Below are 23,641 nucleotides of genomic sequence, written 5' to 3' on the forward strand. Positions count from 1 at the left end.
TAAAATTTTTTAAAATTTACTTTTTTTAGATTTATTCAAATTATGGATAAATCACATTTATATTTATTAATTAAAATTTTTCAAAAATTTAATTATTTTTTTAATAGAATTTACCAAAGTTCAATTGTTTGGAAATTTTTCAATTGTATATAATTGAAAAACTATTATCTTTCATGAATTATTTTTGAAAAATTAATTTTAAGAATTTCTTTATTATCATTTTTTGAAAATCAATTAATAACTTTAAAAACATGGACAGTTGCAATCATTATAAAAAACTGAATTTTTGTATTTAAATAATTGAATACTCTAAGAACTTTCGGAAAATTATTAAAAGTAATTGATTTTGAGAAGTTTGATTAAAAATTTTAGAAAATAATTGAATTTTAAGAGAATTAGATACACTTGTAATTTTTAGAAGTTATTAAATTTCAGAAGATTTTAAATAGAAATTTTAAAAATTTTATTTCCGTATAAAAACAAACAAGAAGTATTTAAATATTTATTTAACGAAATTATTCAAGTTTTGAATAATTAAATTTAGAAATCAGTGAAAGATAAAAAAAATACAAAATAAAATTTTTGTGACGACACTGAATTTATTAAATAAACGACTTTTTCTACTTTTTTCTATTTTAAATGAACTAAAACAGTATTTTAATTTAAAGTTGTCTATTTTACAAGAATAAAAAGTTTATAATAAGAATAAATATGAAGCTGAAGTCCCAAATGTTTTTAAAAACGAAAGATTATAAAAAGAATTTTTTTTCAAATTAATTTATATATTTAATTTCGATGTGCACAAATTTTTAAGAAATTAACTTTTTACTAAATTACCAAATTTACTTTTTAGTAGATGTTAATTAAAAAAAAAATAATTTAAATTTGTTGATAAATAAATATTGTCTGGTTATTTTACCGAATAAATTTAATGTTTTATTTTGAATTATTCTTTCAATTTCTTTACCATTTAACACCTTTAATTCTTTTTGTAACAAAATTTTTCAATTAATCAGAAATAAGATTAGTAAAAATGCCAGGAAATTTTTTTCTCGATCCTTGCTGGACACCCTGATTATTTTTGATTCATTTAGATTTTGAAGTAAAATTTTTATTGAAAGCCACTTGTTAAAATGTATTTTTTTATTATTTTTATTAAATTTTAATCAATTTGAGTTGATTAACTCGAATGTTAAAAGATTTTAGATTGGTTTATTACTTTTGAAAATTCAATTATAGTTCCAAACAAAAAATAAAAATTTCATTTTTTTAAAACAGAATACTACAACCAAGTTTCATTAATTAATGAAATGCAAAATTCAGAATAATTGTTATACTCGATGAATTAAAAACACAAAGAAAAAAAGAATTTATACTTTATATGAATTAAATTTCAGTTTAATTTAAAATAATTGCAAGAAAATGGTAAATTGTGTATATATTCTGAATAATCTCTAGTTGAAGCGGAAACGTAATATTATCATGAATTAAATTAATCACCTTGACGTAGTAGGAAACATAAATAGCAAAAACATTTCTGTCGTCGGGTCCTTTTCCGGAGCATACAATCGTCGCTGCTAAATTTCCACTGGCTTTGCTGGTGTAACTGTCTTTACTGGTGTAACTATCTTCTAAGGCAATCCAATTTTTTGTGTTGCTTCTCTCTGGATTTAAAGTATAACTCCTTGTGAGCGTAAATCCCGGATCCACCGGGCAACCTTCTCGAGACGATACTAAAGCCACTTTATTCTTGAATTTCCCATTACTAAACATGCACACGTCCACGTGTTGAACTACAAATGCCTGGAAAAAGACATTTTTTACGATATACACTCAGAATGTAATTCATCAATTGGAAAATAAAATACTTTTTAAATATTAGTTATTTTAACACTTTTGTTAATTTCATGAAATGAAATATATTCAATCATAAATTACGGTTGATTAGAGCGTGAATTTTTAGAAATAATTGAATTTTGAAAAGGTTTCAAATTAAAATCTTTGAAAATCTGAATTTTTCATATTTTTAACTAACAATTCTGTGGAATTAATTTTTTTTGAGAAAGTTTAATTATTTTTTTATTATTTGTAGTTTTTATGTTCTAATAAAAAAATATATATAATTAATTGAAGAATTTCCGGATAATGGAAATTTCGTAAAATTGAATTATAGACAAATGAATCTGAAAATTTTGAAAATTTTTCAAATAATATTATAAACTAGCAAATGATACGCGCGCTAGCGCGCGGAACGTGATCTTCGATTTATTATTATTATGCAAATTACAAAGTTTTTTATTTTCGAAATGTGAAATTTTGAATAATTTCAGATTCAAACTTTAAAAACATTCAATTATCAACTAATTTACTAATTAATTATTCTTTTTTATTAATTTCAAAATTTATTAATAAAATTATTTACAAGAATTCAATTATTTTCATGAATAATAACATTCTTTGTAAGAATTCAATTGTTTTTATATATAAGTAGTAAAATTGTTTGCAAAAATTCAATTATTTTTAAACAAAATTTTAATAAAATTTCACCATCGAATACAATTATTTTCTAGATGTTTAATAAATCCTTCGAAGCAATTAAATAATTTTTTTTAATAATAAAATCTTTGCAAAAATTCAATTATTTTCCAGAAAATTGTACGACAGAATTCGATTTTTTTCTAAATTCGTTATAAAATATTTCAAAAGAATTCAATTATTTTCTAAAATTGTAATAAATCCTTCGAATAATTTAATTATATTTATAAATAGTAAAAATTTTTATCAAAAATTCAATTATATTCAAAACAATTTCACGAAAGAATTAAATTTTTAAAAAAATTTTAATAATAATATTTATCGAAAAAATTCAAATAATTAAATAAAATTTTTTAAAATTCTTTCATATTTTAAAAACTTGAAAGAATTTCTTTGAAGGAATTTTATTATCAAATTTTTTGCAACAATTTGATGATTTTCAATCCTACATTAATTTTAAAATTGAAAATATTTAAAAAGAAAAATTATTTAAAAAATGTTAAGAAACAAAAAGCATCAACCTCTCGCATGGATTTGCAAAGCTATGCAATGGGTAAAAAAATAAAAATTAAATTTAAAAATTGTTTGCAATATGCGTCGCATTTGGTAAAAATAACTGCAAAAGTAAAATAATCTTGTTTATGTGATTTTGAAAGGTATTGTAATTCTCATCGATTTAGAGGAAATTAAAAAATTTTTAATATCCGACATTGGGAAAAAGTGACCGCACGTCCCACGTTGTAAATTTACAGGAAACGTTCACCTCATATTGCAACATATATTGAAGTTCTAGAAAAATTTATACGTTTGTTTAATATCATGTAATTACTAGAAATTAAATTATGAGGAGCAGGATAAATTATTATCCAAGTGTTAAATATAGAAACACTAAAATTTTTGTTACGTTTCGATACAGTAAGTTAAACCCAGGCCCTGGACTCAGTCGACTATTGATACTTTTCGACACATTTTTTCACCTCATACAACTATTTAGCTACTATTTTTATAAATAAGTTACTAATTATACTTATTTCGTTAAAAAAGACATTAATGGTACTATTTATATTCAGATTTTAAATATCAATTTATTTAGTGGAAAAATTAATTTTAAGACTCTAAAAAAATTGGGGACCGTAAAAATATCTTCACCTGCGAACGCCAAGGTCATCGTTAGATGGCAGTTTAGTTGATAAAATCAGATTCCTCGCCACCTAGTGACAATCTTGGCGTTCTTAAGTGAAGAAGTTTATTTTATCCCTCAACAACTTTTTTATACTTAAAAAAATGTTTTCGTTTATATATTGTATATTTTTCGAAAATTCAAAATGGCGGATACAATATGGCGGATGAATTTTTAAAAATTCAACGGATTCACTTAAAACTTGTTACTCAAGGGATTTTGGGATCGCTGATAACGAATCTAATGTCAGATTAGGAGGATCAAAAGTCAAAACTCAAGAACTTGAAAAAAAATTTTTAAACTAATACCAGATTCGTTATCAGTGACCCCAAAAATCCTCAAGTAACAATTTTCAAGTGAATCCGCTGAATTTTTAAAAAAATCGTCCGCCATTTTGAATTTTACAAAATTAGCACCGGATTCGTAATCAGAGACCCTGAAAATCCCAAAGTGACTCTTTAGATTTTAAATCAAATAAACAATTAATAGAGTAGGCTTCATAATCATCTACTAAGACCTACTATTTTTTATTTTTTTCTGTATTTTTAAAATTTCTACTGCTTTAAATTCGCTAATACTAGCAATCAAAAAACTATTCTCCAAAATAATAATCAAATTCTTTTAAAGGATTCAATTATTTTCAAAAAATAATCGAAATTCAATTATTTTCAAAAAATATTCGAAATTCAATTATTTTCAAAATATCTAGTATTTTCATAAAATTTCGCAATAGAATTCAATTATTTAAAACAAATCGATGAAATTCATCCAAAGTTCAATTATTTTTATAAATAACAAAATTGTTCACAAAAATTCAATTCTTTTTAAACAAATTAATAAAATTTTTCGCAGTAATTCAATTATTTTAAAAAATTTTAATAAAACTCTTGGCAACTATTCAATTATTTTCATAAATCACAAAATTCATCGCATTATTTTTAAAAATTTAATTTCAATTCCTCGAAAAAAACAATTATTAAAAAAAATGTTTTCTTAAAATTCGTTGAAAGAATTCAATTATTCACAAGAATTTTTCACAAGAATTCAATTATTTTCAAATATTTTAATAAAATTTGTCGAAAGAAATAAATTATTTTAAATACAATTTTAATTAAAATTTTTTGAAATAATTCAATTATTCTTTTAGATTTTAATAAAATTCTTCCCAAGAATTCAATTATTTACATAAATAATTCTTCGAAAGAATTAAATTATTAAAGATAAATAACAAAATTATTCCCGCGAAAATTCAATTATTTTCAGGCATTTTAATAAAATTCTTTGCAAAATTCAATTATTTTCATAAACAACAATATTCATCACAAGAATTCAATTATTTTTAAAAATAATAAATTTCTTCTTGTAAATTCAATTATTTTAAAAAATTCTAATAAAATAGTTCGCAAAAATTCAATTATTTTCATAAATAATAAAAAACTTATTAGGAATTTAATTATTTTCAAAAAAATTTAATAAAATACCACACAGTCATTAAATTATTCTCAAACATTTTAATAGAATTCTTTGTAAAAATTAATTATTTTTAAAAACTTTGCGCAATTCAATGATTTTGAATATCTACTATTTTCATAAAATTTCCTAAAAGAATTTAATTATTTAAAAAATTTTTTGTAAGAATCTGCGTAAGAATTCTATTCTTTTCATGAATAATAAAAATTTCTCAAGAATTCAGTTATATTTAAATTAGAATTTGCATAAAATTAGTCGAAAGAAATCAATTGTGACGCGACCCGAAGAAAGGTACCTAAGAAGCAAACGAATTATAGGTGGTTGGGTTCGAGTTAGATTTATCTTGATTAAAAGTTCATTTTTAATTATTTGAATTTTAAACCAATATTAATTGAATATTTTGAATATAATGAAAACTTGAAAACCAACAATTTTTAATTAATAATTGATTCTCTTTCTGTATTTTTACTCAAAAAATTTAAAACATAACCTCAAATTTTTTCCTTCTTAGGTACCTTTCTTGGGAACGCGTCACAATTATTTAAACAAATTTTATAAAATTCTTTGCAAGAATTAAATTATTTTTATAAAAATATTTAAATTCTTTCATGAATAGTAAAATTTGTTGTGGGAATTCAGTTTATTAGCAGGATAAAAAAGAAGTAAATATTTTTGATGAAAATTAGGAAAAAGTTAGGAAAATACAATAAAGAATGGAATTTTTGTCAGTTTTGTGAAGTGTATAAAACGAGTTTTTTTGGTCGTCAAGTTTCATTTTTCGATAGCTATTTTTTTTAGTTTGAAAGTTACTTTTTGATACTTTTTTAAAATTAATTAACGAGTGCGAAGTCTGATATAGCTTTTTTTAATCACCAACGTAACTGCTACGTACAAAAAAAATGGGAAATTACATTTAATTATTTTTATAGTACTATTATAATTATTATAAACAATAGGTAGAATATTGTTAAAACAAGTTTCAATAAAATCCACTGGCTGTGTTTCCCGGGGGCTAAAAAGGGTTAAAAAAATTGTTAGCAATTTTATTTCAGGGCTCGGATTGTGCGACTATTTCGACTTTTTTTCGACTTTTCTAAGGAAATGTGATTTTTTTTCGACTTTTTTGTGAAAAAATGCGACTAATCGACTTTTTCGAAATTTTTTTTAGTAAAATGCGACTGAAATTAAAATTTTTTTTTTAAATTTAAAGGAAAAAGTTTGAGTCAAAAAAATGTTCTGTTACATTTATTTACAAATTTCTTTCAATTTTTTCGAAAACATTAATAACTTCTTTTTTAAATAAATATTTAATTATTATTTTTCCAAAAGAATTAAAATTTTTCAAAAGATTCAAATTCAAACCTTTTTGAAATTAAACAACTTATGAAAAATTGTTATAAAACATGAAGACATCGATTGAAGAGGATCGAGTGTTAAAATCATTATTTTATATTATAAGACTTTATAAAATAAATTTTTAATTATTTTTTATGAAAATAATTGAATTATTGGGAAGAAATTTATAAAACATTAGTAAGTAATTGAATTTTGCAGAAGAATTTTGATATTTACAAAGGTAATTGAAATTTTGAGGAGAATTTAAAAAAATTTTTATTATTTATGAAGATAATTAAAATTTTGACGAGAACTTTAAAAAAAATTAAAAATAATTGAATTTCTAGGATGAATTTTATTATTTATAAAGATAATTTAAATTTTGACAAAGAATTTTATTAAAATTTTTGCAAATAATTGAATTTCAGAGAAGAATTTTATTACTCTCAAAGATAATTGAAATTTTGAACAGATTTTTTTAAAAATGCTTAAAAGTAATTAATTAATTAATTTAATTTCTGCCAAGAATTTTCTTACTTCTGAAGATAATTGAATTTTGCAAAGAATTTTGGCAGAACTTTTGAAAATAATTAAATTTCCAGGATGAATTTTATTATTTATGAAGATAATGATAATTTTGACGAGAAATTTAAAGAAAATTTTGAAAATAATTGAATTTCTGCGAAGAATTTTATTACTTTTGAAAATAATTGAATTTCTAGAATGAATTTTATTATTTATAAAGATAATTGAAATTTTGACAAGAATTTTATTAAAATTCTTTGCAAATAATTGAATTTTAGAGAAGAATTTTATTATTCACAAAGATAATTGAAATTTTTAACAGATTTTTTTTTAAAGTAATTGAATTTTGCAGAAGAATTTTGATAATTATGAAAATAATTGAATTTCTTTAAAGAATTTTCGTACTTTTGAAGATAATTGAATTTTGCAAAGAATGTTATCAGAACTTTTGAAAATAATTAAATTTTTATGATGAATTTTATTATTTATAAAATATTGACGAAGAATTAAAAAAAAATTTTGAATTTAATTGAATTTCTGCGAAGAAGTTTATTACTTTTGAAAATAATTGAATTTCAGAGAAGAATTTTATTAAAATTTTTTTTAAATAATTGAATTTGGGAGAAGAATTTTATTATTTATAACAATAATTGACATTTTAAAGAGAGTTTTTTAAAAAAAATGTTAAAAATACCTAATTAAAATTTTGCTATGAATTATATTAAATTTTTTAAAGTTTTGTTTTATTCCGGATTATTTGATATTAATGTATCTGTTGTCAAGAAATGTGATTTTTTTTACAGTTTTGTGTTTTCTTTTTGTCGTTTTTTTCTAAGATTTCATGCGACTTTTTTTGACTTTTTCGGAAATTTTATGCGACTTTTCGTGACTTTTGTTGTATATTTATGCGCCTAAAGCAACTTTTTTGAGTCTTAAAGACGATCCGAGCCCTGTGTTTGGTGAAATTTTTTTAAATTAATGCTTAAAAAATATAAATTTTTCGCAATATTTAACCCCTTAACAGTCCATGGACCATATATGGCCACGAAAAGTCGTGCCACCTTTGCGTCTGTGGCCATATATGGCCATCTCAAAAAAAAATACTAAACATGATTTGATTTTAGTAGCGAAGTACATACTACTATTTTTGGGGTCGCTGAATCCGAATCTGAAGTCAGATTTAAAAAATTCAAAATGGCGGACCCAAAATGTCGACTTTAAAAAATAAAAAAAATTCAAATTCGCTTTAAACACGTTACTCGGGGGTTTTTGGGGTCTCTGATTACAAATATGATGTCAGATTTTTAAAATTCAAAATGGCGGATCCAATATGGCGGATAATTTCAAGATTGATGCGTTTCGATCGAAATTTGGTTCCTGGGGTTTTTTGGGGTCGCTGAATTCGAATTTGATGTTCGTTTTTCTAAATGCTAAATTGTGGAATCAATATGTCGATCAAATTTTTTGAATGTTGACAAATTTGTCTAAAATGTTTACTCAGGGGTTTTTGAGGTAACTTTATACTTTTTTCGCATCAATCTTGGAATCATCCGCCATATTGGATCCGCCGTTTTGAATTTTGAAAATCTGACATCATATTTGTAATCAGAGACCCCGAAAACCCCCAAGTAACGAGTTTTAAGCGAATCTGAAAAAAAAATTTTTTTTGAAATCGCCATTTTGGGTCCGCCATTTTGAATTTTTTAAATCTGACTTCAGATTTGGATTCAGCGACCTCGAAAATCCTCGAGAAATGAATTTCCCTTAAAACGCTTTAATTTTAAAATTATCCACCATATTTGGTCGCCATATTGGATCCGCCATTTTTAATTTTCAAAAACTAACCTCAAATTCGAATTCAGCGACCCCAAAAACCTTATATATGATGAAATCATATTTTTTTGTAAACTTTTTTTTCGGACCGTTTTTGGACCACAAGCGATTTTTAACTGGACTGCGAAGGGGTTAATGAAAAATTACACAAAAATATTAAATAGTATTTATAACAGAAGTTAGCAGAAATAATATTAATATTCTGTTGGCTGATATTAATGTAAAATTGATGTAATTATAATAGATACTATTAAGAAATAGTAATTTAATAAGAGGCCTTTGCAACGGAACTATATTATAAGTAAAATTATGAAAATGTAATTATTCAATGTGTACTAAAAGCACTAAGTGGAAATTATAAAGACGCTTAAATTAATGTACTTTTACCACGAATTACATTGTCGCCTTTTAATGAAAAAATATCATTTATCATGTCAAGAAAACAATTTCCAATAATACCAGAATTTTCATTAATTAAACATATTGATTCAGCATTAAATGATGATTAAAATTGAGCGACAGAATATTAAAATTATTTTAGATATCGATTGTGCTTAAATAGAGGCTAAATAATGAAATTGTTTTAGGCCATTGTTGACACATTTCTAACAAAGTAATTTTCGTTCCGAGGAAATAATTAAATCTTTCGAATTTTATCCCTATTCATATTCATTTTAAAACATTGATTTTGTTTCTCCATTTTCTTTACAAAGTGCGCTTCATTTTTTTTTTATTTTTCTGTTTTACAAATCTGTTTAGAATTTTACTTATTTACTTTCTATTAGACATTCAATCGGATAATTGAGATCATATTTTTAATTAAATTTCTCGAATCTAAAATTTAATTATAGTAATTTACGATCAGGTATTTAATTAGATGTTGTGGATTAAATTTTCAATTGTTGATATTTTGAATTCGATTTTATGAATGAGGTTTATGGTCATTTCATAATTTTAATTAGGAATTCTAGAGAATTTAATACATTAGAATAATCGTAAGTTTTCTTTCTGTTAGCAAATTATCTGCATTCATTTGTTATTTGTTTTGAAAATTAAATTTTGTGGGTTAAGTATTGGCATTCTTTATATTTTTTAATGTCAAACTTTTTAATGTGTTTTGATGTGTTTCAATGGTTATGTTTTATATTATTATGTGTTTAATTCAATTTTTAACTTTTCAACTATCATTCATTCTGAAGGTAAATACTTTTTTATAATTTAATTAAATGTATATAATTTAATGTTAACATTATTTCAATATTATTAAAAAAAGTTATTTGATATAACATTCAATTGAATTTTATTTTCATAAATTGCTTAATTACAGAATATTTAGTTTTTAACTTTTTAATAATTTTTTAACTTGCAAAACTCTAAATACTGTAATTATTAAAAATATCATATTTATTTTTCATAATTTTTGACAGATATAATTATTATTAGAATAATAATTACTATATTATTAAAGACTACAACATAAATTTAAATTAACAAAGTATATTTTACAAAATAGTAATTTAATACAATTTTTATTTCCTATAATTTTTATTACATAAAAATATTGTTTAATATAATGTTAATTTTATAAACTTTTAACATTTTTTATGTTTTAAATTAATACGTGATTCATAGAATATTCAACTAATCAATGAAAATATATTGTCAATTTTTTCAATTAAAAATATATTACATCAAATATCTTTTCTCTATATTTAAATAATGTTAACATTAAATTATGGACACATACCTGCCGAGTAAATGATAATTATAAAGTTAAAAATTTAATTAAACAACCAATGTATAGAATTAAAATTTTGGGGCTATGGTACGCCTAAAATTTACCTGGCATTTTTTTTTCGTTGTTTCTAAAAACGAATTTAGAATTTTTTTTAATTTGATGCTTCATTATATTATATTACATCTTGTAATTAAATAATTAATGCAAGTTATAATTAGTATTTTTACTACAGATTTTTTGTTTTCCAAAGAAATTAGAATTAAAAGTTGTTTAACTTTATCATTTTCAATTAATTTAATATTTTGCAGTTATGTTAGATTCGAAAGATACGGAATTCTTTGTTTAAAAAGCTAAATGAATAATTATTTTTTTAATTTTTAGAATAATTAAAAGTTTCGTTATCAAAATTATTTTTAATTTTTAAATTATTTTGAAAATAAAAGTATAAAATATGTAACAATTTTTGCGATATTCAATTTTCTTCGTACGACAAGAAAGTTTAACAGCAATAATAGCATTTTAACAAAATTTATCGGATTCACTTGTTTCTAATGCGTTAAATTTGACATTAAATATTAGAAATTCAAAATAGAACTTCCTTTTCAGGATTCCTACAGAAATCCGAATTTAAAATTCCATACCTTTTCGGTGATTTCCAGGTCAAATTTTTACGAAATTCCAGTGGAATTTTAAATCTAATTTCAATATTTTTGGGCTCTTTAAAAACACTTTACTTATTTAATAGTTTCCACCCTTTGGTAAAAATTCTAAAATTATCAAAAATTTATCAAAAATTCGAAAAACCGTTTTTTTTTAAATTCAACAGTTTTTCTTCTCTTTGATAGTATTTAGCTTCATTATTTTTGGGCTCTTGGAAAATACTTTACTTATTAAATAGCCTCGACTCTTTGGTAAAAAATCTAAAATTATCAAAAATTCAAAAATCCGAATTTCTTAAAATTCAACATTTTTTCCTCTCTTTTATGGGATTTAGCTTTATTATTATTTGAATTTCTATTTAAGAGAAAAAATGGAAAACTGAAAAATTTAGAAACTTTTAAAAATTCCAGGCCTTTTCCATGATTTCCATGATTTTCAGATTCTGTAGGAACCCTGCTTTTGTCTGACTTTCTTCTAAATTATCGAATTCAGTGATTTCTGGGGTGAATTTGGTTAAGTTTTAAAATGATTAATTTCTATTTGAATTCGTTTTTTTTAATTTAGAAAATCTGATGATAATTTAATTCTTTTTTCGTTATGCACGGCAAAAAATATTTAGCTGGATAAACTACAGATTTCACTTTAGTAGCGAAATTTTTCAGTGCTTCAATTAATACTTTCGTTATTCTAGAGAAACTTATTGCTATTTCAAGTAAAGCTTTTTTCAGTGTGTAATAATTATTATTCCTTAAAAAAGTATTTAAATTAAAATCGGTTTATAAAATAAGCAATGCAAAAGATGACCCAGATACTAATTGGAATTGTTCTATCCATAGTTTAAGTCTAGTAATGTAAATTCTATTTAAAATGAGACCATTGAGTGAAATTATTTGAATTTTAGTTAGTTAAATCTCTTTGTTAGTTAATAATAATTATTTCTTTAAATTTTTTAAATTGTTTAAAATAAGCAGCCCCATACAACATTCCCGCGCGCTTGCGCGCGGATAGTGTGGCTAGTTATTATTAATCGTAAGAATTATTCAATTATTGATAAAGAATAAATTACATTTTTTTGCTCAGTAAATTGAAAATATTTCAAATTTAATACTTTCTTATTTGGTATGCGAAAGAAAATTTTGTGTTTTAATAAGAAAAATTCACTAGAAGGAAAAGAAAATTTAAATAATGCGTACGTGGGTATAAGCTTTAATATAAATGGATTTAAAAAAATAATATCAAGTTTTATCATTCATAATAAAAATGTTTATTTTCTTCTTTTTAGATTATTAATATATACCTTTTTTTCGCTTGTATTATTGATAACAATTTTTCGATAGGCGATCCTTTCTTTAAATAAAGTTTTTGCGATAGATCTCTATTTATTGAAATTGCTTATTTCCCCAGAAGAAAATTTTATTGGAAAAAGAGAGAGAAAAAAAACTTAAAGTCACGAATATTTACACTCGATTCCTGAGGAAACGTGTTTGCTTCAATATTCCCGTCTGAATGCAATTTCAAAGTTTTCTTTAATCTTCGAATAATATTTAGACTTTCAAACTATCTTTAGTTAATTTTTTTCAATGTAACATTTTTTTACCAGAAAAAGGCAGTAAAAAGTCTTTTCTCAAATATTTCACAAGAGCCACTAAATGTTATTTATTTACATTGAATTGAATTGTTTGTGATGTATAAAACAGGACTCGAACTAGGTCCGTAAATCCCGTAAAGGTCCGTAAATTTGCTTGAAGTCCGTAAAAGTCAGTTTTTTAAAAAAAAAGTCCGTAAAGTCCATAATTTGATTCAAAACGGACAAAATGTTTGTAAATTGTACGATATAATTTGGAGAATTTTAGAAAAATTACAAATCATCGCAGAAATTTAATTATTTTCAAAAGTAATAAAATTCTTCCCTGAAATTCAATTATGTACAAAAATTTTTAAAAATTCTCGTCAAAATTTCAATTATCTTTAGAAATAATTAAATTCATCTCCAAAATTCAATTATTTTCAAAAGTAATAAAATTTTTCGCAGAAATTCAATTTTGTTCAAAATTTTGTTTAAATTCTCGTCAAAATTTCAATTATCGTTAGAAATAATTAAATTCATTTTCGAAATTCAATTATTTTCAAAAATTTTGATACATAAAGTTCTTGGCAAAATTTCAATAATATTCAAAAATTTTCCCCAATTCAATGATTTTCAATATCTACTATTTTCTTTTCCAAAAGAATTCAATTATTATAAAAAAAAATTAATAAAATTCTACGCAAACCTTTAATTATTTTCATAACATAATAAAAATTTCACAGAAATTCAATTATTTACAAATTTGTTATGCAATCATTCAATTATTAAAAAAAATAATATTTTTACAGGGATTTAATTATTTTCGTAAATAATAAAATTCTTTTTAGGAATTCAATTATTTTCATAAATACTAAAACACATTGCAAAATTTCAATTATTTTTAATATAATTTTAATCTAATTCTTCGAAAAATGTAATTATTCTTAAAAAATTGATTAAAATTCGTCGAAAGAATTCAATTATTAAAAAATTTATTAATAAAATTCATAATGAGAATTCAATTTTAAGAAACATGAAATTATTATTCAATAAATTGTGTTTTTTTGTATTTAAATAATTGAATTCCAGTAGAATTTTCTAATAAAAATTGATTTCAAAATGGATTTCAGTTAAAATTTTGGATTATAATTGAATATTAAAAGCAGCATACCATGAATTTTGAGAAATAATTGAAAAATTTTAATTTTAATTCTGTTGAAATTTTTCCATTTTTTAAATTTTAACGCAATTCTTTGAAAGAAATCAACTATATCTTATTAAATATTAAAATTAAATATTGAAATTCAATTATTTTCAAAAATATTTAAAAAAAATTCTCGTCAACATTTTCAATTATCTTTATAAATAGCAAAATTCTTCGCCAAAATTCAATTATATTTAGCAATTTTTTAAAAATTTATTGTAAAATTCAATTATTTTCATAACTAATAAACATTTCACAGGAATTCAATTATCTACAAATTTTTTATAAGTTTTTTTGCAGTAATTCTATTATTTTCATAAATAATAAAACTCATTGCAGAATTTTAATTCTTTTTAATACAATTTTAATCGAATTTTTCAAAAAGTGTAATTATTCTTAATAATTTTATTAAAATTCGTCAAAAGAATTCAGTTTTTTAAAAATTTATTAATAAAATTCTTAATGAGAATTCAATTTTAAGAAACAATGGAATTATTATTCAATTAAATTGTTTTTTTGTATTTAAATAATTGAATTCTAGTAGAATTTTCTAATAAAAATTGATTTCAAAATGAATTTCAGTTAAAATTTTACATTATAAATTGAATATTAAAAGCATTAGAACGAGAATTTTTAGAAATAATTGAATTTTGAAAATGTTTTAAATTAAAATCTTTGCAAATCTGAATTTTTCATATTTTTAATTTATAAGAATTTTTTTTGAAATTCAAGAGTAATAATATTCTCCGCAAAAATTAAATATTGTTCAATAATAAATAATAAAATTCAATTACCTACAAATTTTTTATAAGTTTCTTTGCAGTAATTCTATTATTTTCATAAATAATAAAATTCTTTTTAGGAATTCAATTATTTTCATAAATAATAAAACTCATTGCAGAATTTCAATTATTTTTAATACAATTTTAATCGAATTCCTCGAAAAAATTCTTAAAAATTTTATTAAAATTCGTCAAAAGAATTCAATCATTTAAAAATTTGTTGATAACTTTCTTTATGGTAATTGAATTTTAAGAAATATTTAATTATTCAATAAAAAATTATTTATTTTTGTATTTAAATAATTGAATTCTAGTAAAACGTTTTAATAAAAGTTAATTTAAAAATGAATTTCAGTTATAATTTTATATAATAATTGAATATTAAATGCAATGTAGCGTGAATTTTTAGAAATAATTGAATTTTGAAATTAATTTTTTTGAAAAAGTTTAGGTAATTAAATTTTTTTATATTATTTGAAGTTTTTATTTTCTAATATATATTTAATTTAAAGAATTTACGAATAATTGAAATTTCGTAAAATTGAATATTGTAAACAAATAGATTTGAAAATTGTCAAAAAATTTTTTCGAAAAGCATTAAAAATAATCGATTTAAAGAAGAAATTTAGTTTAGAATACTTATAAATAATAATTGAATTGATAATGGTTTAATGTTTAATGTTCGAACCCTGTGTATAAAATTCCTATAAAATAATTTGAATTCTCATTTTTTGAATCGTACGAAAGTGAATCTGTAAAAAACAAATCAATACTTTATAAATTTGAATCTACACTTGTAGGAACAATTTAGTAGAAAGAAATTATTAAAACGTATATTTTCGAAACCGACACTATTTGAAGGCAGAGATTTTTTTCTAGATTTTCAAAAAACAAAATAGAAGGACAATTTTCAATTTCCTTTTCAATCAGGAAAAATTTAAAATGGGGTAAATTGAAAATGTTTTCTGATTTTTTTTTCTAAAAAAAAATTCTTCTTCACTCTGTTTAGTGAATGACATTTCAGTTTGAACTTTTCTCAATATTGTCGTGTGATATGTTTCGTTGTCTACGTTTTTCCTTTCATATTGATATTCGTCAAATGAATATTTTTGACGTAACCGATCAGAAAATATTCCTTTCTCGCCTTTTTTTAAGGATACCAGAAATTTATAGATTCATAAACCGATAAATTTAGAAACGGATATAAAGCCTTTTAAAAAGCAGTGAGTGGAATATATTTTCCATTCAGAAAACTTCTTTTTAAACATTCGTATACGTGATGAAGAATACACACACACACAAAAAAATGTATAAAGCAAAATATTGCAATGCGTTTGAAAGAATTAACGTTGAAAGAAAATATACGTTTCAGTAATTAATAATTCAAGTAAAAATTGTTTTTTCTATGTGACGAAAGACTTGAAAAATAGTGATTTTGCTCCAATATGTAGAATAAAATAGAATTTATTTCTTATTGATGTTACAAATTTTGTTTTACATCTCTTACAGCCTTATATACTCCAATATGTAATATATTATCAAATTATAATTTTATATAATTAATAAATTATAGAAAACAATAATAGTAAAATAATATAGTATAAAATAATAAGAAATATATTAAAACATACCAAAAAATAATAAAATATAAAATAATATAAAAATATATTATAATACAAACTTGAAACGTTTTTTTATTTTGCCAAAAATTGATTAATCGACATCAGAAGTAAAATATAAAACATTGACTGGTAATATGATTGAAAAGTATATAAAACTCGAAATTGATCTGCAGATATATTTGTTTCTTTGATAAAAATTTAATTCGATGATTTTGTCTCGAAAAGTTTTATGTCTAGAAGAGTTTCGTAAAATAAAGATGAATTTTACGATTTTCTTCTCGTTGGTTTAAGTCGCATTTTTATGAATTGAGAAAATAACAAATAAATAAACTAATCTTAGAAGAGGATGTAAATTTAAAATTATTTATTAACAGGTATTTTATTAATCGACAAAAATGCATTAGAAAAAATTCTAAATAAAATAAATAGAATTACATTACCGATGGTAATTTTATAGTGCAACCTCTATTTTTTTGATGACTTTTAAATAACTTTAAACTTGAAAAATGTAATAACTAAAATTTTTCCTTTTTTATTATCAATACACTGATAAAATTCTGAAAAAATGATATCTTAACAACAAAAACATTGATTTTTCAAACAAATATTTAATAAAAAAACCCATTTTCAATGATTTGTCTAATTTCTTTATATCTTCCGATGTAAAAAAATAAAAATAAAAATTATTTTATAAGCATTTTTAAGATAATTAAAATGTTTAAATATATCTAATTATCTATAATAAAAATTGTTTTGAATAGTTAAAATTTTGTAAAATTTAATTGAAAATAATAAATTTTTTTCAACTATTTTGTTACAATTTTTGAAAATCAAGTTTTAAAGAATTTTAATTGCAAATGTGGAAACTAATTGCATTATCAACCATTTTAATGAAACATCTATAAATGTTAATTTAAAAATGAAAATTTATGAAAATTAGTTTCTAATTTTTAAAAATTCAACATTTTTAGTTTTTTTAATTACATATATTGCCAAAAATTCAAATACGTACAAAAAATAATAACATTTGAGAATTATTTTTAACAATTTGGAAAAAAATTATGTTCAAAATTTTTAAATTAAAATTCATCAAAAAATTAATTAGTATTTTTAAATTATACAAAAATTCTTTTAAGAAATTCAATTATTTTCAAAAAATTACATTCAAATATTTTTAAAAACTTATTTTTAAAATTGTTTTATCATAATTTTTTAATATTCAATTATTTTCGAACAAAGTTAATAAAAATTTATAAAAAATTTACTGTTTTAGATTTATTAAAATTTTGTCGAAATTATGCTCCTATTTGTAATTAAAATTCTTCAAAAATTTAATTATTTTTATTTAGGATATTTTTCAAAAATTCAATTATTTTTAAAAGAATTTACCAAATTTCAATTGTTTTGAAATTTTTCAATTGTAGGTATCTAATTAAAAAACTACTATTATATTTTAAAAGTTATTTTAAAATATTTTTAAAAAATTGTTTGTAAGATTTTATTTTTTATAATTTTTAATTTTTTGAAAATATTAACTTTAGAAAAAAACATGGACAGTTACAATTATTTTATTATAAAAAATTGATTTTTTGTATAAATAATTGAATTCTAAAAGAACTTTAGAAAAATTATTTTAAATAATTGATTTAGAGATCAAGTTTAACTGAAAATTATAGAAAATAATTGAATTCAGGAAGGTTTATAATTCTAAATTTTAGAAATTATAGAAATTCATAAATTTTACTCATTCTCCGTAAAATCTTATAGTTTCCTGTAAAAATAATTTTGTCTGGGAAAATAATTTCAATGACAGTAAATTGTCAGGGAAATTGATAAACTGAAATTTCTGACCACCTTGATTAATGCTAATTGATCTATAACTTGAATTTTTAAATCATTTTTTTTTGCGGCCTGTGAATTAAAAATTCTTTTCAATTTGCAACTAGATAATTCGATACTTCAGTGTAATACAGTCCTATCTTCTGGTAATATTTAGTACAGTCCTATCTTCAGGTAATAGTTTGTATCGTGCTGTCAAAAAGTAGGGTTAATGTATTAGCTGTTTTCTAAATGCATTTAAGTGGTTAAATTTTATTAATTCACACTAAATTTTTATATATTATGATAAAAAGTCTCTCTTAAAATATAAAAAAATTATTGTTTTGAATGTAATCAATATTTTAAGTACCGTAATTTATTTTTTTTTATTCACACTACAATTTGTCAAATTAGAGATAGCACGGTACAAAACATCACCTCGAGATAGGACAGTTTAAAGTATTACCAGAAGATAGGACTGTATCACACTGAGGTATCGAATTATTACGTTATATGAAAAATTTTAAAAAAGAAAATAAAAACTAAAATTTGTAGGAAACTTTGATGATTGAAATTACCTCGATCCTTTTGACGGTTTTTTTACTATTGTTGGTTACGTTGACACGAACTGTGATTGGATCTCCGCGACTGTAAATTGCACGATCCAAAGTTGCCTCTAAGCGTAAAGGTCCGTCGCTCATGAGAAATTGCTTTTCCATGACTGCATGTGGTATTTTCAGTTCTGAAAGTTGAGTTTTTAAAATTATTTTTCAAAAAAATAATGTCGGGTAGACGTAAATAAAATAACTTTCCTCCACTGTAAAAAACTAATTTTTGCTTGTTATTGAGTGAATCATAATTAATTGCATTCAATTATAAAATTTTACCTTTGGTAGTAAATTATACAAAAAAAAATATAATATTTTTGTTTTTTTTCTCTGACTGGATTTGAAAACAATGTATTTCTAAAATCTTTTCTTTAGATATACATATCTGATATTTGTTTTTAAAAAAAGAAAAACAAACATTAATCGTGGTTTGAATTTGGAATTCAAGTTTAAAACCTGAGTGGGAACAAATTTTATTATCCTTGTGGCGTACAATCTTGAACTACAGTTAAATAAAATAGCTGAAACTCATTGCAAGGTTACGCTCAAAAGTAGACTATAAACTTTCTGCAAACTTTATATTTTTGGAGCCCCGAACATTCATAAACTTTCAAGATTTCTTCAAGAGAGTTTAACTTACATATTTGAAATTCAGGGACTTCCGAAAGAGAATATTAAGATTTACATCTTTTTTCACCATAGTTAACTGAAAATTTAAAGACCATCATAAAAAAAAGCTTTTAACATAATCTGCAGTGAACGACAAATATTTACTTTACATTTAGTAATTTTTAATATTTTTTATTTATTTACTTTTAGCAAATTTTTACTATTTTATAATTTGCGTTTACAAAAATTTTTAAACTAATAAAATTTAGCCTATAGAAAATAGTAAAATTATTTGGGAATATAATTAATGTTTTTTTTCTATTTTAATTTTTAAGTCCGAATTTTAGAACAATTTAATTTAGAAATTAAGAAAAAAAATTAATCTTTGGAAAATTGTTAATTAAAATTTTTTTAGATAGTTGAATTCCCATACCTATGTAAAAATTAAAAAAATTCATTGAATTTTCAATTAATTAGAAATTTTGTCAAATTTAATTGAAATTTATTTTTTATTTTTTAAAAAATTCGGTTTTACTTTTAAAAATTATTTTTAATTATAATCGTATGTTTGATGAATTCTAACTAAAAAATTAGAAAATAATTGAATTTTAAAAATGTTTACACGGAAAAAATAAGTCGCGGAAATTTTCCTCGACTTTGTTGAAGACTCTCGGATTTAGTGGAAAGTGTTTTAAAAATCATATTCACAGTTTTTGAAGAAATAGACTACATTTGAAGAAACTTTCCGCGACTGTCGAAGAAAATGAAGACTCCACGCGCATGTAACCGATTCCGCCACAGTCGCGGAAAATTACAAACCTGAATTTACTCTACAGCGTTCTAATTTTTAATTGACAGTCGCGGAAATTATTTAGAATTTTTTAATGTATATATTAATATCGACACATTGAATAATAAAAATAATAATAATCTTGACAATCAATTATCATAAATTGTTAACAAAAAATGTTAAAAAAACAGTGTTTATTGGTTTTAACGCGCGCAACTTTTGTGCGCACCATTTTCCGCGACTCGTCGACGAAACCTTCTATGAAGTGTTAGAATAATTCCGAGACTGTTTTCCGCTGCTAGGTTTCTAGAAAGTCCTCGACTTTTTTTGGAGAATTTCTGCTAAAATCGTAGAACATTTCTAAAAGTCTATAAAAGATTCGTTCATATCCGAGAGTCTTCGATTAGTCGCTGAAAATTTCTGCGACTATTTTTTTCCGTGTAGGGTTGAAGTTATTAGCAGGATAAGAAAAAAAGTGAATATTTTTTATGGGAATCAGGAAAAAGTCTGGGAAATACAGAATAAAATTTTTGTTTTTTTTTGTGAATCGACTAAAACGAGATTTTTTAGTCGTCAAATTGAATCTTTCGACAGATATTTTTTTACTACTTTTTTCAGTCTTAAAGCTATTTTTTAAAAAATAATTATCAAGTGCGAAGTCTAATTTTTAGATTTTTTATTATTTACATCTGTTACTATTTTTAAATTTTAGTTGACAAAAATTCTCAAATTAATAAAATTAGTTTTTGCAGTAGGTATAATTATAATTATTTAATTATATGAAATTAATTACACTTAACTACAATTGAACAAAATATCGCATTTACAAAATGATTTAGAATTATCCGTTTCTGCTAAATTCAATGTAATGGAAAATTATTAATTTCTCTCTTGGGGGGAATGATTAATAACATTATATACTAATAATTCGCTTAAAAGTATGGTTTCTATTACCTATATATTATTTTATTTATAAAGGAAATAATAAAGTTTCTTTTACCTTCTGCCTCTTCGATATCAGAATTGGTATTGTCGTTGTAAGAGACTTTTATCTTTTGAGAATCGCATTCTTCAATTCTGTTAAGCATTGACTCCCCTGTTGTCGAAGGCACTCTATAAAGGGGGTTTCTTGATTGTGAATTCGGTCCCTGTATCACTCTGATTCCCATTTGAACCATTGTCGTATTTTTTGCTATCAATTTATCGTCAGGTGTCTCGGCTGAAAATAAAAATGTCAAACGTTTCTTTAGATAAAAGAGAAAAAACATTCTTTATCTATTGTAAATTGCATTTGAATGACAGAAAATTCGAAACATTTCATGTTTTGACTTGAAAATATTTTAGTTCATCTAAATATGAGGACAAAGCTTTTCCTTACTTTTCTTACTACTCTCTAAATTTGAATTTGTAAATATTCTTACTAGTGACTGACTTTTTGCTTTTGAATTAGTAAATTTTACATAATAAACTAGGAACAATTCGCGCGTGGCTGACTGCTCACTCACTTTTTAAAATAAAATTAGCAATTTTAAAAATAACAGAACGTAAAAATTTTTAATTCATTTTTTTTTATAAAAATAAGATATGAATTGGAATATATAGTTTTAATATTATTATAATTATTATAATAATCATAAAAATTATAAAAATCATAAAAAATTCTGAATTTTTGTGTCTTTTTTGTTTGACTCATAAACTATAAAATTATCACGAATTCTAATACAAAGCCTTCAATTTTTTCAATTTCTGACAAAAATTTCTTTGTAAATAACTTAAATAATATTGAACAACTATCATAAAATAAATAAATTATTTAATGAATAATTTTACTTAAATATTTCAAAATTAATTTAAAGTTAAAAAAGTTGCGTTTACAATTTTCATAAATAAATCAACTTCAAACGGTTTCAATTTAAAATTTTAGAACATTTCAATGTTGAATGAATTTAATTAAAAATTTTAATGAACTTAGATTTTTGAAAAAATTTTATTTTATAATTTTTATTTTATAATTCAAAATCTTCTAAAATTTGTCAATATATATTTAATTAATTATTAAAAATAATGGATTTATAGAAGAATTTTAGGTAAAAACACTAAAAAAAACTTGATTTTTGAAGAAGTTACAAATGATTGCAGAAACCCAATTATTTTCAAAAGTAATAAAATTCTTATCACAAAATCCAATCATGTTTAAAATTTACAAGAAAATCTCTACAAAATCCCAATTATTATCTTTATGAATAAAAAAATTCTCCAAAATTCAATTATTTTCAAAACTTTTAATAAAATTTTTGTCAGAATTTCAATTATTTTCAAAAAATTTCCTCATTTCAATGATTTTTTAAATATCTACTATTTTAATAAAATTACCCAAAAGAATTCAATTATTTAGAAACAATTTTCATAATTTTTCGTTTTATTCTCCTTCACTATAATTACTATTTCTCGGCCGTAAAAGATTGATTAATAATTTTAATAAAATTGTACGCAAACATTTAATTATTTTCGTAAATAGTAAAAATTTGAAATTTCACAGGAATTCAGATATATTTACAATTTTTTTTATAAGTTTCTTCTCAATAATTCAATTATTTTCAGAAATAATGAAACTCATCGCAGAATTTCAATTATTTTTAATACAATTTTAATCGAATTCCTTGAAAAATGTAACTATTCTAAAAATTTTTATTAAAATTCGCCAAAAGAATTCAATTATTTAAAAATTTGTTAATAAAATCCTTTATAAGAATTGAATTTTAAGAAACATTAAATTATTCAATAAATAATTTACTTTTGTATTTAAATAATTGAATTCTCTTAGAATTTTTTAATAAAGAATTGATTTGAAAATGAATTTTAGTTTAAATTCTAGATAATAATAGAATTAGGAAAATAATTTTTAACAAGTTACAGTAAAAATATTCTTATAAATATAAAATAATGATTTTAACACTCGATCCTCTTTAATTATTATAAAATATGATGAAATCGATCACTTCGAGTCGAAGACTCGAAGTAATAAATTTCTTCATGTTTTATAACAATATTTTTAAAGTTGATAAATTTAAAAAAAAATTTGAATTTGAAATTTTTTAAAATCCTTATTCCTATGGAAAAATAATAATAATTAAATATTTAAAATATTTTTTTAAAAAATTATTGTTTTCGAATAATTTTACAATTAAAGATATACAGTACGAAAACCTACCACGTCAGTCATGTCCCATGAGTGGGAGTGAGACAGACTTATGCGATTCCCATACTTTCCTATGACTGACGGATAGCTTTTCTTACTGTATTCGTGTAAATAAATTTAACAGAACATTTTTTTCAATAAAATTTTTTCTTTTATTTTATAAAAA

General features: G+C 21.9%; 2 protein-coding genes across 6 annotated transcripts in view; one reads left to right on the forward strand and one right to left on the reverse strand.

Annotated features, from left to right (window-relative positions):
• LOC122503404 (14 kDa phosphohistidine phosphatase-like) overlaps nt 1-23,641 on the forward strand; it is a 323,366-nt gene that overhangs the window by 17,726 nt on the left and 281,999 nt on the right. The gene's annotated exons all lie outside the window — the stretch shown is intronic.
• The window catches only part of LOC122503402 (arrestin, lateral eye-like), a 253,422-nt gene that overhangs the window by 3,664 nt on the left and 226,117 nt on the right, over nt 1-23,641 (reverse strand). For all 4 annotated transcript variants that reach the window (XM_043613922.1, XM_043613925.1, XM_043613924.1 and 1 more), the window contains exons 7-9: nt 21,277-21,495; nt 18,848-19,011; nt 1,501-1,803 (exon numbers count right to left, since the gene is read on the reverse strand). In XM_043613922.1, the coding sequence (XP_043469857.1) occupies nt 1,501-1,803; nt 18,848-19,011; nt 21,277-21,495 (686 nt within the window). The remainder of the gene's footprint in view (nt 1-1,500; nt 1,804-18,847; nt 19,012-21,276; nt 21,496-23,641) is intronic.

Source organism: Leptopilina heterotoma, unplaced genomic scaffold, assembly GCF_015476425.1.
Source record: "Leptopilina heterotoma isolate Lh14 unplaced genomic scaffold, ASM1547642v1 Lhet_26, whole genome shotgun sequence".
NCBI classification, from domain to species: Eukaryota; Metazoa; Arthropoda; class Insecta; order Hymenoptera; family Figitidae; genus Leptopilina; species Leptopilina heterotoma.